The sequence below is a fragment of the Hemitrygon akajei genome, chromosome 5 (assembly GCF_048418815.1).
Source record: "Hemitrygon akajei chromosome 5, sHemAka1.3, whole genome shotgun sequence".
In the NCBI taxonomy this organism is placed as follows: Eukaryota; Metazoa; Chordata; class Chondrichthyes; order Myliobatiformes; family Dasyatidae; genus Hemitrygon; species Hemitrygon akajei.
In genome coordinates, this window is record NC_133128.1 from 57,490,435 (window position 1) to 57,506,030 (window position 15,596).

The 15,596-nt window shown below is 39.0% G+C and overlaps 1 protein-coding gene across 3 annotated transcripts in view; it reads right to left on the bottom strand.

Moving 5' to 3' along the window:
• LOC140727819 (limbic system-associated membrane protein-like) overlaps positions 1–15,596 on the bottom strand; it is an 891,146-nt gene that overhangs the window by 125,802 nt on the left and 749,748 nt on the right. For all 3 annotated transcript variants that reach the window (XM_073045606.1, XM_073045605.1, XM_073045607.1), the window contains exon 6: positions 15,201–15,352. In XM_073045606.1, the coding sequence (XP_072901707.1) occupies positions 15,201–15,352 (152 nt within the window). The remainder of the gene's footprint in view (positions 1–15,200; positions 15,353–15,596) is intronic.

A 15,596-nucleotide genomic window follows, 5' to 3' on the forward strand; every position in this document is an offset into this window, starting at 1 on the left:
ATATTGAGTTGTTGATACAAATCAGTCTTATTAAAGAAGGAAACAAGCCAAATATGTAGTTTTGGCAAATTTCTTACTGGTTCCATTCTAAAATAGTTCCAGATAAATATTAGAATCACAGTTCCATATTCACAGGGGGTTACCCAGATTTAGGCTGCTGCAGAACAACTGTCATAGATAGCATTACAGCTGATTATTGCCGAGGATTCTTAGACACAGGATTTACAAGCTTTTGGAAAGCATAGTCTGATTAGTGATAGTCATCATGGTTTTGTGAGGGGCAGATCATGCCTCGCAAGACTGATCAAATTATTTGATGAAGTGATGAAGGTAGAACTTTGGATCTGGTGTATATGGATTTTAGTAAGGTGTTCCACAAGGTTCCCCATGGTTGACTCATTCAGAAAGTCAGGAGGCATGGGATCCAGAGAAACTTGGTTATGTGGAATCAGAATCCAGTTGCCTATAGAAAGCATAGGGTGGTATTAGATGGAGCACATTCTCCCTGGAAGACCATATCTAGTGGTGTTCCACATGGATCTATTCTGGGACCCCTGCACTTGGCATTTTAATAAATAACTTAGATAAAGGCCCAAAGTACACTGCAGATGCTGTGGTCAAATCAACACGTACTAAAGCTGGATGAACTCAGCAGGTCAGGCAGCATCCATTGAAATGAACAGTCAATGTTTTTGGCCAAGACCCTTCGTCAGGACCCTTATCTAACCCTTCATTAGATCAAGAAGTGGAGGGTGGTTAGCAAGTCTGCAGATGACACATGGTTGCTGCAAATTTGGATAGTGCAGAGGGTTGTCACAGGACATTGATTGGAAGCAGAGCTGGGCTGAGAAGTGGCAGATGGAGCTCAATCAGAAAAACATGTGAAGTGATACATTTCAGAAGGGAAGGCTAGATTAATCTTGGAGGCAAGGTTGCAAGGTTAATTGCAGGATTCTTATCATTGTTGAGGAACAGACAGATTTTAGGGTCCACATCCATAGACCCCTTAAATTTTCGGTGCAAGTTGATAGGGTGGTTAAGGAGGTGTATGTTGTGCTGTTCTTCATTAGTTGGGGATTGGGATAAGAGTTACAAGGTAATGTTGCAGCTCAACAAAACCTTGGTTAGACCCCACTTGGAATATTGTGTTCAGTTCTGGTCACCTCCTTATAAGAAGGCGGTGGTAGCTTTAGAAGCAGTCTAAAGGAGATTTATCAGGATGCTGCCTGGATTAGGGAGTATGTCTTATGAGGAATGGTTGAGTAATCTAGGACCCTACTCTTGGAGTAAAGAAGGGTGAAAGGTGCCTTGAGGTGTATACAACAACAAAGCATAGATAGAGAGGACAGGTAGAATCTTGTTCCCAGAAGGGCAATGGCTAATATGAGAGAGTATACTTTTAAAGTGATTGGAGGAAAGTATAGGAGGGGAAATATCAGAGAAAGTATTTTTTTTACACAGAGAGTGGTAAGTGCATGGAACTTGCTCCTAGGTTGGTTGTAGAGGCAGATACTTGAGAGGCATTTTACAGACTCTTAAATAGGCACATGGATAAAAGAGAAATGAATGGCTATGGGGCAGGGAAGGGTTAGATTAATCTTGGAGTAGGTTAAAAGGATGGCACAATATTGTGGGCGGATAGGGCTATGATGGGCTATATTGTTCCATGTTCTATGTATTCTGTTCCTGTTTTGAGGGGATTAGATTCAAAACAACAATCAAAGAAACATACTGAAGCTGAATGGAGCCTGAGTAAGGACCATAAAGGAAATGGCTTCAGTTTAGGAGCCACCTGTACTAACTATTTGACGTCCATATAAATATTCCATGAAACAGATGTTTTATGTTGTAAATGATAACTGAAATGCTAATATTAAGTAATAGGAATAACATGACTCGGTATACAAATATTGACTTGAACATTCTGATTAACATTAAAAAAACAAAAATAAAGCACTTCTTGTAATAGCAAAATTATTGCCCTAACAATACCAATTTCTGCTAGTTAATATCATACTGTGGATTCTTATGCTATTTGTCTGTCTTCTTTCATTAAATCTGAGAAGCTTTCCATAATCAGCTGAATGGTAATAAAGACACATTTTTAAGATGACTCATCTTTTCTTTTTGAGTATTGCCCAGATTTTTTCTTAGTCCTCTGAGATACTGCCAGTACCCTAACAGACATAAAATTGTCAAAAGATACAGACATAAGATCTAGAAAATAGTACGTTTTTCAATATTTCTAATCAACAGGATTGGCATTAAGGTATTGGCAGGAGCTATTTTGCATTGGCAATGTTGCAGATTGACTGGTCCAATCAGCTGTGACCTGCTTATCATATCTGAACAACAAATGCTTGATAAATCTTATCACCATCTTTAAAGTTTGGAATAATGAAGAATTTAATGAAGTGATACATCCTCAACTGGATCACAGAAATATATGGAGCAGAATCACAGTGATCATCAAGCACACATTTACATTGAAACTATTTTACTCTACCTACACACCCATCAAATTTCTCCACACCCTCACATACCCAGAAGTTGGAGGTACTCTACTCTTCGCATAAACCTCACATTGATACCATTTTGCATTGGCCTCAATTCACTCACTTCTCAACAATCTTGCTTCTTTTTCCCCATGGTTGCTCAAAATCCAATTGAATTTCCCTTCTCTTTCTGTTTCTTCTTTGGGCAATCTCAATTTTTTTTTAATGTAGGAGCTGCTTGTGATTATAACACTTCACCTTTTCCATTTCATTTACTATTAAATAGAAATCATTTTAAGTAACCTTCAAATGACTCAATATCTTGGCCATCATTTGAAAAAATAAGATTAAGGGTCTTGTCTTAGATATTCTCTTTGTGAATGTAATGTGAATCAAATGACAATCCAAGAAAAATGATGACCCCAACTTCGTAGTGAAATGCTGTCTGTTCCATATGTAGTTCAGGCAAGTCTGGGGTTTCTAAGCACATGTAACTGAACAATGAATTCCTGAACTTCTTGGTGCCTGTTTACTGTTCACTGGGCACTTCATGGAGCCTATGTTAAGAGCTCTAAGTGGCAACAATTTCCCACTCTTATACAAAGGAATCTCCTCTCACCCTGTCTGTGTTAGATTGGTGCAAGGATGTGTCACTCTTTGATTAAATAAACATGGATACATGCAACAGATCCATGTGACTTTGTTCGTTTATTTAAAACTTTACAATTTTTTTTAGATGTTTTCAAATGTTTTGACTTATGATACGACTGAATGTCAAGAAGTAAAAGAGTGGCATTAGCCAGATACCAAAACCTTCCTCATGTCTTTGAGGACAAGTGCTGTTCTAGAGTTACACCCTACATGATGGATTAATGCCATGGGATGTTTTTGTATTGGAGGCTTTTGTTGGGAAATTCACACTAACCAAGTGCAACCTTGGTGTATAGGTTTGATGTCTGGTAATGTAAAATAAAGAACAGATTTGTTTCTCTGTGTTACAAAAAACAAATCATTCCCAACCACTGAAATGCCATTTTCCTTAGTTCCCTGTTACATCTTTACCTCTTCCCCGCTCTCTGCAGGGATTGCACCTTCTGTAATCTCCTTATCCATTCCCTCCCCACTAGTCTTCCTCCTGGCACTCAACTCTGTAAGCAGTAGAAGCAATACAACTGCCTATTCACCTCCTCCTTCACATACAATCAGGGCCCCAAACAGTCCTTCAAACAGAGGTGAAGCAACACTTCACCTGCAAATCTGTTGGAGTGGTCTATTGTATCCACTGCTCCCGATATGGCCTTCTCCACACAGGTGAGACCCAATGTAGATTGGGAGACCACTTGGTCGAACCTCTCAACTCCACCTGCAAAAAGCGGAATTTCCCAGTTGCCAACTATTTCAATTCCCATCCTCAATCCCATTCTAACATGGCCCATCCAAGGCCTCGATGAGGAAATTCACAGGTTGACAGAACAACAGTTCATATTCTGTCCAGGTAGCCTCCAACCTTATGCCATGTACATCAACTTCTCCAACTTCTGGTAATTTTTTCCCTTTACCCTTCCTTCTTTTTCTTCTTCATTTCCCCACTCTGGCCTCTTAGGGTACCTCTTCTGCTCAATTGCCTATCACATACCCCTGCTGCCCATCATCCTTCCCTTTCTTCCATGATATAGTCTCCTCTCTTATCAGATTGCTTCTTCTCCAGCCTTTTCCTTTTACACTTATCACCTCTCAACTTCTTACTTCTTCCATCCGCCCTCATCCACCTGGCTTTGCCTCATCTTCTATTTGATCTCCCTACTCTCTGCTCACCTTATTCCAGCATCTTCCCACTTCCTTTACAGTCTGATGAAGGGTCTTGGCCTGAAAAGTCGATTGTTTATTCATTTCCATAGCTCATACCTGACCTGCTGAGTTCCTCCAACATTTTGTATTTGTTGTTCTGGATTTCCAGCATCAGGAGGAATATGTGTTTAAATTTTACAATCACAACTTTCATATAAATATCAGCTGTTTAGTTTTCTGGAAGAAGCAGCTGAGTCAATTAGTCAATTGCTCTGATTGGCTTGTCAGCAGTGAAGCTACCAAAAAGAAAGCAAAGATTTTAGAAGCAAGTCTTCAGCTTTCTTGATATCAGTTGCTGATAGGTGTCAGGTACAGAGAACCTCTGGCCTTGAGCAAAGGTTCAGGAGCTTGAAGACTCGTACGGCCAGATTTGGGAACAACTTCTTTCCAACTGTGATAACTGCTGAACGGATCCTTATCCGGATCTGGGCCATACCTTCCAAATATCCGGATCTGTCTCTCAGTTTTTTTTGCACTACGTTACTTTCCCTTTTCTATTTTTTTATTTATGATTTATATTTAATATTTTTTATTGTATTTACTATCAATTTGTACACCAGGGAGGGTGAAGCGCAGAATCAAAATATCGCTGTGACGAGTGTATGCTCTAGTTTCAATTGTTTGGTGACAATAAAGTAAAGTATCTATATCTTCCAGCAGGATGAACAATGAATTGCATTGATCTTGTCTCTCCCAAGAAGGGAAAAATACGCTACATTTAACTAACTTTCTAATTCTCCTGGACCACAAAATAAAATTTGTAGCAATATGTCTGAGCTTAAAATAGACAATGGTAGATCATAAATATGTATTTAATGATAAATATTATTTTAAATAAGTATAAATATTTCATAGTAGGAATGCACCTCGCAAAAATAACATAGAGCCAGAGTGGTGCTTAAACAGTAAAGGTGGCCTAGTGCAAACGCATTTATGTAAAAAAGTCTTGCATTGTCAGGTCTCTTTTCTAATGAGAGAGGTAGGTAAACATAATCTAATTTCTGCAGATTATTCTTTAGATTACAAAGTAAGAAAGAAAGGGGAATCAATCACACTCCGAATCTACATATGTGTCCTCCAGACGTTCTTGTCAGATGTCTTCCATTATAAAAGTGATCACTTCAAAATAATTTGTTCTGTAAAGTCTAGACCATAATCACTTCCTGTTCATTATCATAAAGCATGCTCTATCACCCCTGCCAAGCATCAAGAATAAGAGTTATCAATTTAGTGGGTGTGAGATGTTAATTGATTGCTGAGACAGGCTGGTGAATACCTTATTATTTGCACTCATTGAGAAAACACCATTAAAGCACATCCATTAAGATATTGAGCAGCTCTGCAATTTTGTTAACTTGATTGTAAAAGTCCAACACTTAAAGGAATCTCTCTCCCACATTGGCCTCTTTATTCAAAAACTGTTGATGATATTCCAAAATAATCAATATGAAACAAGAAGTTCAATTGATATTCAGAAGATCCGTTTAAATCTTAAACCCTTGCCTCAAAGGACTACCATTGAATAATAGCAAAACAGAAATAACTTAGCATTGAAGTTGCAGCCCTGTCACGATGTCAAAAAACCAACTAAATGTTTAAGGCACAACCACAGAACAAACACAAGAAGATACTTTGCAATTTTAGAACACTTAGTACAGAGAATTTATGTTATGTGTAAATCTAATATCAAGTGACAAGGGGTGGTGATAAGAGAGTATATACCACTGTCTGAGCTCAGAAAACATGGATCATATCAAGATCATAGACACTTGCTATAGACGATCCCCTCAGGCATCCCCTAAGCCTCCAAGCACAAGCAGTTGATATGTATAAAATAGAATATTACAAATTTCATGTCACATGCCAGTAATAATAAACCAGATTCTGATTCGTTATCTTTTTCTTAGTGATAGTTTCAAGATGCCTAAACTGGAGCTAACTTCACTACCAGTACATTAATATTGTAAGACTATGCTTGGAAAAGACAGTGAAAGGAAATGGTCATTACCATGGAGAGCGCCCTCTTCTTTGTGGTGGCGTGTTGGGGAGGAAGCATTAAGAAGAGGGACGCCTCACGTCTTAATAAGCTGGTAAGGAAGGCAGGCTCTGTCGTGGGCAAAGTACTGGAGAGTTTAACATCGGTAGCTGAGCGAAGGGCGCTGAGTAGGCTACGGTCAATTATGGATAACTCTGAACATCCTCTACATAGCACCATCCTGAGACAGAGAAGCAGTTTCAGCGACAGGTTACTATCGATGCAATGCTCCTCAGACAGGATGAAGAGGTCAATACTCCCCAATGCCATTAGGCTTTACAATTCTACCACCAGGACTTAAGAACTTTTTAAAGCTATTATTAATGCTTTTTGAGATGGTGATTTAGATGCATATCACATTTTTTTTACTGAGTTAAGTATTGTATGTAATTAGTTTTGCTACAACAAGTGTATGGGACATTGGAAAAAAGTTGAATTTCCCCATGGGGATGAATAAAGTATCTATCTATCTATCTATCTATTACATTAGGCCTTAGACTCAATGCTGGGTTCAGTTTCCAAATACAGAATTGAAACATCAGTCAGCCTTTCTTTAATAAGAAGATTTGCAAGTTTTTTTTGTCTTACATTATACAATTTGGGTTTTACAGGCAAGTGCACCATTTATGTCATTTATTGTCCATTCCTAATTGGCATGCTGACAACTGACGAGTTAAATTCAGAGTCAGCCATATTGCTGCAGTTCTGGGATCACTTCTTGGCCAGATCCACTAAATTAACAAATGCCCTTACATCAGAGTCTTTATAGCAATCCAGTAGTTTCACAACTACCGTTACTTGTATCAGTTTTTTATTCCTGATATTTTACCTAATTAATTAAAATTCCCCAGCTGGTATATTCAGATTCATTTCAAGTCTCAGGGTTATTTAATCTTGTCTTGATGTTTCCATAAGGCTGTCATCGCCGGTGGTAGTAGTGGGGAATGTAAGGCTCATCAGCTATGGTTGGCAGCTCATCTAGGAGAGGGAAAACACTGATCTCAAATTCTGCTTGCTTGCAGCTATGCCCACTCATGGGGAAGGCTTCAAGAACAAACTCCAAGGAAAAAAATCTGGAGTTGGAGTTCCGAAGCCAGTTCTATATTGAGTTCAACACTGACTGGTAACTCCTGCAACACCAATGGTGCCAACTGTATGGGTATCTGACGTTCCTTTGGATTCACCAGCTGTGTGGAGAAGGGTAGCCTGCTACATGGGCAGCAGCTTGCTCTCCATATCCTGCTGCCCTGGTGTGGTGAACTACATATACCTGTCTGGACACGCCCCCTGCTGACTGCTCCTGTGGCTCCTCCCACAGACACCAGTATAAAGGCGATTGAGGTCTGAGCCCGGCCTCTCTGTCTTCAGGACGTAGTATGGTGGTCAACCACTGCTTGTTCCTTCCTCCAGTCAATAAAAGCCGATATCTCACCTTTACATCTCAGAGAGAGTTATTGATGGTGCATCACCTGGCTTGTGTACTGACCTGTGTATCACATAGACAGCAAGGACATAACATCCATGATTAACCCCAACCGGAGCAGGACCTCAGATGTCAAGGGCAGTTTTCTCACCTCAGCTCTGGAGTTCATAATATCTGATTGTGTTTTATTGGCTTTGTTACAAGGACTGGAACCAAACAGTCTTGATAAACCACAAACATTTTCCTCCACTCGCACAAGTCTATGATTTTGTTTGGTCTATTATTCCCCGAAAAAGCTACTTTAGCCACATTATTCTGAAATTCTCAAATCCTTGACCATTAGTCTATTGTTTATCATGACATCCACAATGGTGTTAGCTTGCGTAACCATCATCTTTTGCTACCAGTAAAACCATAATCAGTTTTCTCACTCTGAACAACAGCTCCATGCTCTCAAGTGGACAAACTCAAACACAAAAGGCCTTGCCAGATCTGTCCTTTGTCTCCACCTGCTGTTCCAGAATCATCTCTGAAAACAAGGGCAATAGCAATTACCTCCTTAACTTTCCTAAACTATTCCCATTGTTGGCACCTGAAAACTTGAACATGAAGATCTTGTAATTATCAATACCCGAGACCATTCCATCTGATCTCTCAGGCATCGATCCCCAGTGTCTCTGACGTGCTAGCACCTCATCTCTAAGTAATTTCTCCCCATTTCACCCCCTACTATGAACAAATAGAATTCATAAAAGTCCTTCAATTTCCTTCCTATTTCAATTTTGGTCATCCAGCTCTCCTTCCTGGAAACTTCTCTACAAGCACCATTCCACACCTCAATCAGGAAGTCTACACTTCTTGCTTGCTATTTCTTTGACCTTAGTGCCTCCTTTCTAAAGCTCTTGAACAAGTGGTTGCTCCCAGTCCAGCTCGTTTTTTTAATAACTGACGTGTAAATTCCATTTGTTATTGTTCAGTCTGTGCTTTCTGAGATAGTCTACCCCTTTTCTTTATACTTGTGGATACAATAAACGGCATAGTAGTATGCCTTAGCAGAATAATAACCTCTGCTTCCTCTTAACCCCTTTCACAGAAATGTGCTAAAGAGCAATTAAACCTTTCCCCGCAATAGCAAATCTCTGTCAGCTGAAATTCATTGATAGTTGATACATGTTGCAAAGCCTATTTCACAAGGGGTAAGGGGCATGCCATACAAATGCTGCAGACAAATTGAAAGTGGATGTTGTGTAAGCCTGATATAATTCATAAGTCAGTCAGCGCAATGAAGTTCGAAGTTCAAAGTAAATTTATTTTCTTGTGGGAATACTCAATAAATACAATAACCGTGATAGAATCAATTAAAGACCACACCAATAGGGCAGACAGTGTGCAAACACAAAAATAAAACAAAAAAATAAGAAGAAGAAATAAGAAATAAATATCGAGAATGTGACATAAAGAGTCCTTTAAGGTGAGTCCATTGGTTGTGGGAACATTTCAGTTATTTATTAACAAGTACATATACAGTATGTCACCATAACAACACTGAAATTCATTTTCTTGCAGGTATACTCATTAAATCCAATAATGGTGTAGAATCGATGCAAGACTGAACCCAACAGGGTAAACAGCCAGTGTGCAAAAGACATGAACTGTCCAAATACAATAAAAAGGAATAATAAATATAAATAAATAAGCAATAATTATCAAGAACATATAAATGAAGAGTCCTTAAAAGTGAGTCCATAGGTTGTGGGAAAATTTCAATTATGGGGCAAAAGAAGTTGAGTGGTTTTTTCTGTGGTTAAAGAGCTAGATGGTTGAAGGGTACTAAACATTCCTCACCTAGTGGAATTAGTCCTGAGGCTCCTGTATATTCTTCCTGATGGCAGCAGCAAAAAGACAATATGACCTAGTGGAGGAAGTCCTAATGATGGATGCTACTTGTGACAGCACTCCATGTAGGTGTGCTCAGTGGTGGGGAGGTCTTTACCCATAACAGACTGAGCCGCCTCCACTATGTTTTGCAGAATTTTCCATTCAAGGACAGTAGTGTGTCTATAACAGGCTGAGATACAGCCAGTCAAGATACTTTCCTTCCTTCACACTTTTACTAGTTTGTTGAAGTTTTAGGTGGCATCCAAAATCTTCGCCAACTTATCAAGAAGTTGAAGCAATTTCTTCATAATTTCAATTATGTACTGTGCGCAGGACAGGTCCTCTGAAATGATAACACCAAGGAATTTATAGTTGCTGACCTTCTCCTCCGATCACCCAATGAGGACAGGATGATGGACGTCAGATTTCCTCCTCCTGAAGTCAATAATCATCTCCTCGGTTTTGCTGACATTGAGTAAGATTTTGTTGTTGTGGCACCACTTAGCCAGATTTTCCATCTCCTTCCTATATGCTGATTCATCATCACATTTTATTTGGCCTACCAATGAGGTGTCCTTAGTAAACTTAAATATGGCATTGGAGCAGTGCTTAGCCACATAGTCTCAAGTGTAAAGCCAGCAGAGTGGGGGCTAAGCACAAAAAAAATGAGTGTCATTGTGTTACAAGGAAACTTTAGTCATGTTGAACTCAATCAGAGAGTAATCAGAGATATCTAACAAATTAAGCATGGGCAATAAATGGCCCAAGTTGCCAGTAACACCCAAATTGTGTGAAGTAATTAAACAACAAGTTTCCAACTTGCTGATTAAAGGATTGCTTGCTTGTTCAGGAGAAAAAGTTAATAATATATTCAGCAGAACACAATCACAAATGTACAGGATTCTGTAGATGCTGGAAATCCAGACCAACACACATAAAAATGCTAGAGGAACTCCGCAGGTCAGGCGGCAACTATGGAAATTGATAAACTGTCGCTGTTTTGGGCCAAGAGCCTTCTTCAGGAGTGGAAGGGAAGGGGCAAGGCACCAGAATAAAATGGTGTGAGGAGGGGAAGGAGGACAAGTTAGAAGGTGGTAGTGAAGCCAGTTGGATGGGAAAGGTAACGGGCTGTAGAAGAAGGAATCTGATAGGATTAGAGAGTGAACCATGGGAGAAAGGGAAGAAGTAGGGGCACCGGGGGAGGAGATAGGTGAGGAGATGAGGTAAGAGGCCAGAGTGGGGAATAAGGAAGAGGGTGGGGAAAAATTACCAGTAGGCGAAATTGATGTTCATGCCATCAAGTTGGAGGCTACCTAGATGAATATGAGGTGTTGCTCCTCCACTTTGATAGTAGCCTCATCATCGCAGAAGAAGAGGCCATGACATTTACATGTCAGAATGTAAATGGGGACAGGAATCAAAATGGTTGGCTGCCAGGTAATTCTGCTTTTGGCAGATGGACAGAGGTGGTTGACAAAGCGGTCCCCTACATTAGGTCTCACCAATGTAGAGGTAGCTACATCGAGAATATTGGTTTCAACAGACAACCCCAACAGATTCACAGATGAGGTGTTGCCTCACCCGAAGGACTGTTTCTACTATTGTAATAAATCAAATAAGCAGGCTACATTAGCAACTTAATTCTAGTTCATCCAGAAAAATATCCTTTTAATTCATGCTTTTAAAATGTAAGAGTAAATGATCTGCTGTGAGTGCATCTGGTAAATCTGGCATAAATTGCTGTCAAAACTAATCATTTTTCTGCAGACTTCCATGCAAATTCATTTGCATCCAGGCAAGTAGGTTTTACATGGGCTAGCATAATTGGGCAATATTACAAAAATTAACTTGGTGTAAAACATATTCCTTGATAAAGTGATAACATTTTGCAGTTTGATTAATGGAGTTGATAACAGACTTATAAAAAATACAAGCATTTTAGTTCACAAAAATCAATCTCTGTGAATATCCAAGTTTTAAATTACTTTAATATTTCAAATAAGCTAATTTCAAATGGGTGCTTCTCATAAATTTAAAATATTCTTTTAAAATGTATCAGATCATGTTCAGTATCCAAAAGACCCAGATTAACATTACAGCCCCCTGGAAGCAAGTGCAGTCACTGGAAACTCTTCGTCATAATTAATTCTCTGGGGAACATGAACCATTTTACAGCTGGGACATGATTCCATTGCAATATTTTTAAATCTACTGCACAAGAGCTCAGAAAGTGGATTGTACTCATTGTAAATTTTGTTTTAAAATTCTGTGGCTTTTTGTGGAATGGGTACAACAGTCCTCTACAAATTGTGCTGGAACACTGACAGTTTATCAAAAGGAAACTCCATCTGCAGCAGCACTTGCAATACATGGCTATGTAACATCCTAATATCCTCACTGTAACAGGTGATTATAATTTCCAAGTTGTCTCAAACTTCCACTAGACCAACATCTTGCTATGGACTATCCCAAAGACTTTCTTTCAGCTCCTGGTTTCAAAGGCCTTTTTCCACTGCTTTGCTCTTTCAAAGCATTCAAAAAGAGTTGAAAAGAACACGCACATATCAAATAATAGTAACTGTGTTTTAAAATGAATATTTAGACTAATTTAAAATTGTTTAAAAAGTAATACTAATTAAAATAGTAAAAAATTAGGTTATTTATCTTCTTTTACCACTTCATTGAAGCTCGTATAAATGGTCATTCCCACTCTTCCATTTCCCCGACTGTCAATAATCCTCCCCCAACCGGGATCCACTTACCACTTCACTACTTCCCTCTACCTTATTATACTGGTGGCCTCTCCATTATTCTTCCATCTAGAATCAAGGGTATCTAATTCTTTAAACTCAGCACCTTTCAAACTGTCCATGAATTTGGTGCAAGTTTCAGGAATGGAATAGAGGCAAATGGCTCCAAGCTGATGCACTGCAGTGTGTATGTGTGGTAGTCTAGAACATGATGACACTACCATTGCAGTCCCATACAGTACTACTGGCCAATTGCTAGCACAATCCAGCCCATTGGACAGTCAAGCTGTAGGAGTATTACTAATTGTAAGTAGCTGCTAAAACAGAGAGAAAGACTCAAATAAATCAGATCTTTTCAAAGACAAACAAACAGGAATTTAACTTGTACAGAAATACGGAAGATGCACCTCTTTGAAGCTGGTGGTGTGTATTCCCAGATATTTCTCAGTACTGAAGTCAATGGGATGGAATTTTGGATGCAACTTATCATAGCTGACTGATTTTGAAATACAAAGTTGGACATATTTCTCCTCCTCTATTGTAAGGGGACATGGCAATGGAGTGAATTAGCTAGATGAATTAGAATTCATACTTGTCAGCGTTTACTTGTCCACCTTTATACTTCTGTAAACAATGCAGTGATGCGAACCAAGCAAAATTAATATTTCTACTTTGAAACTGTTATGACTTTGAAGAGCAGGACTGCAGCTCAGAACTGAAAGAATATGGTGCATTGCATGGCTGTCTATCCAGAAGATATTCAACAAGAAATTATTTGTAGATCAACAGCCTTCTCATGGCCCATGCTGTCTAAACAAGTGTCAACCACACTGTCTTGCTTGTAGGCAATCAGATCCCTGTGATATATAACTGTCTGCCCAGTGCAGTCTGACCTCAGCAAATCACAAACCTCCATTGCTCCAACTGGTATGCAGTTTCCTACATGATGGAAGCAGATTGATCCTGTGAGAGTGGAAATATCTCACTCAGCAACCATCTCTCATATATGGCACAGATTGGTACCAAGCTGCATGGCTGTTCCACACCTATTTCAATGTTTCTTACCCCATTTGGTAATTAATTTCCAAGCAAGCTTCTTTTCACGGACCATACGTGAAACTATTCAACCTTTACTTCATTCTCTCCCAAAATAAGCCACCCTAACTCTCAATCAACTCAAAGACTGGGTGCAAAGTACAGCCAGGATGAAGCAGTAACTGGTATTGCAGAAAAGGATCTGGCCTTCAGGTGCAAAGCGCTTGGCACATGCAAGCATGAGCCACATACATTTCCTGCATTTTAGCATTCACCCAATCTGTTTTCAACTTTATTTGGATACTGAAGATAAATGGAAGTACTGTAGTAGTAGACATTGAGGTGCAAAAGGGGGAAATAGGGGTAGGTGGAAAATACAGTGTAGCCCACAGCTTTCTGGCTAATTTTATGGCTTAATGAAGCTGTGTGTAGATACTGAATATGCATACATCAAGTATCATTGTATTCTAACGTTCAATCTGACTACAAGGTTGGCCATATTGCTACAGAACACTCCTTTCAGTTTAATCACATTGCACCAGCTGTTTGTCAAAATGTTTGCATACAGACATTTATTTGATTCTAAGTCAATTATGCAATAGTCTGCCTAATTGAGAATCCCAGTTTAGAACATTTTGCACTGAATGTCCTCAGGGTCAGTTGGAAAGTTCTCTGTGAATTCTGAGTTTTCTGAGTCTATTCATTTCAAAGTTCAAAGTTAAATGTAAATGTATTATCAAAGTGTGTATAGTATACTATATACAACCTTGAGATTCATCGGTTTGAACTGCTGAACTTTGAACTTTGATCTTTATCAGCTTCTGAAATGTACAGATGACAATAGTATCTGGAGACAAGTAGATGCAAATCGATAAGACAGGAGCAGAATTAGATTATCTGGCCCATCAAGTTTACTCTGCTCTTTGGAGCAGACTCGAGGGGCTGAATGGGTTGTTCTCAGTCATACGAACTAGTTGAAATAGTATATACTGCTGGAACATGATCATTGAAATAAAAGACATCCTCTCATCTCTCAGACCTTCTGATCTTCCAGTACAAGAAGCAGTGCCCTCTTGAGTGGTGTTGACCTGGATACGCTCAGGTCCTGGACTGTGTGATGGGGCATGCTCTGAAACCTAGTAAAGTTATCAATAAAATGACATTGCACACTGTAAGACTGAAATCTGTTGCCTTGGTCTGTTTACCTAAACAATAAATGTACAGGAAAAATTTATGTCATGTTGATGTGATATAAATCCTGAAAGTAAATGGAAATGGCACATCTTGTGCCAATAACAACATGGGATTGCACTCTTTTAACGGCACTTTACAAATAAAGAGGCATATTTTGGTAAAAGCATTCAGTTAGAATTTCTTCCACAAACTTAGTGTTTTGTTTTCTTCTTTTCCCTTTATCCACCATCCCCAACCACGCATCAAATAACTTTAATTCACTGACTGCTCCTGCCTCTCTGAAACAGGAGTCACAGAACAGATTAGATACTTGTCTTTCTTCCCCTGATGGCAGTTCTGATTGCTTTATGATTGCCCAACATAAAGGTGGGCCTGCTGCAACAAAAGCAAATATTTATTTCTCTCATCATACTGAGTACTCTATTTAGAAATGATCAAGGCAAGAAAAGAAAACACACAGGCAGTCATGTTGTCTGAAAACATCATTTAAGGAAGTGTACACAAACATTGACTGGATATTGACTACTGAGGAGAGGTCTTACTGTATAGAAATATGCTTGCATTGGTAACTCCCAGTTTGTTGCCTGCCACGCATGTATAGTTGCCATAGTGGTCCTCAGTTGCATTGGTGACAATGAGACTGGATCGACTCTCCATGGTCTGGATTTGGATGCCTTGCGAGCTGTTATATATCCTAATAAAAGGAGAAAAGATAGAAAGCCAAATATTATTTAACCAAAACCTATAAGGTAGTGGCTCTTTTGACATTATCAACACATTAAGAGTCCAATTTTTATTTTCATTTATATTGAAAATGCAACTAATTTTTTAGGTATACATTAAGCATAAAAAAGTTCAAAATGAAAACTTGCTTGATGATACAGCCTGCATGTATAGTTGAGTACATGTAATCATGTAGCATCAATCCCAGTAAAAAA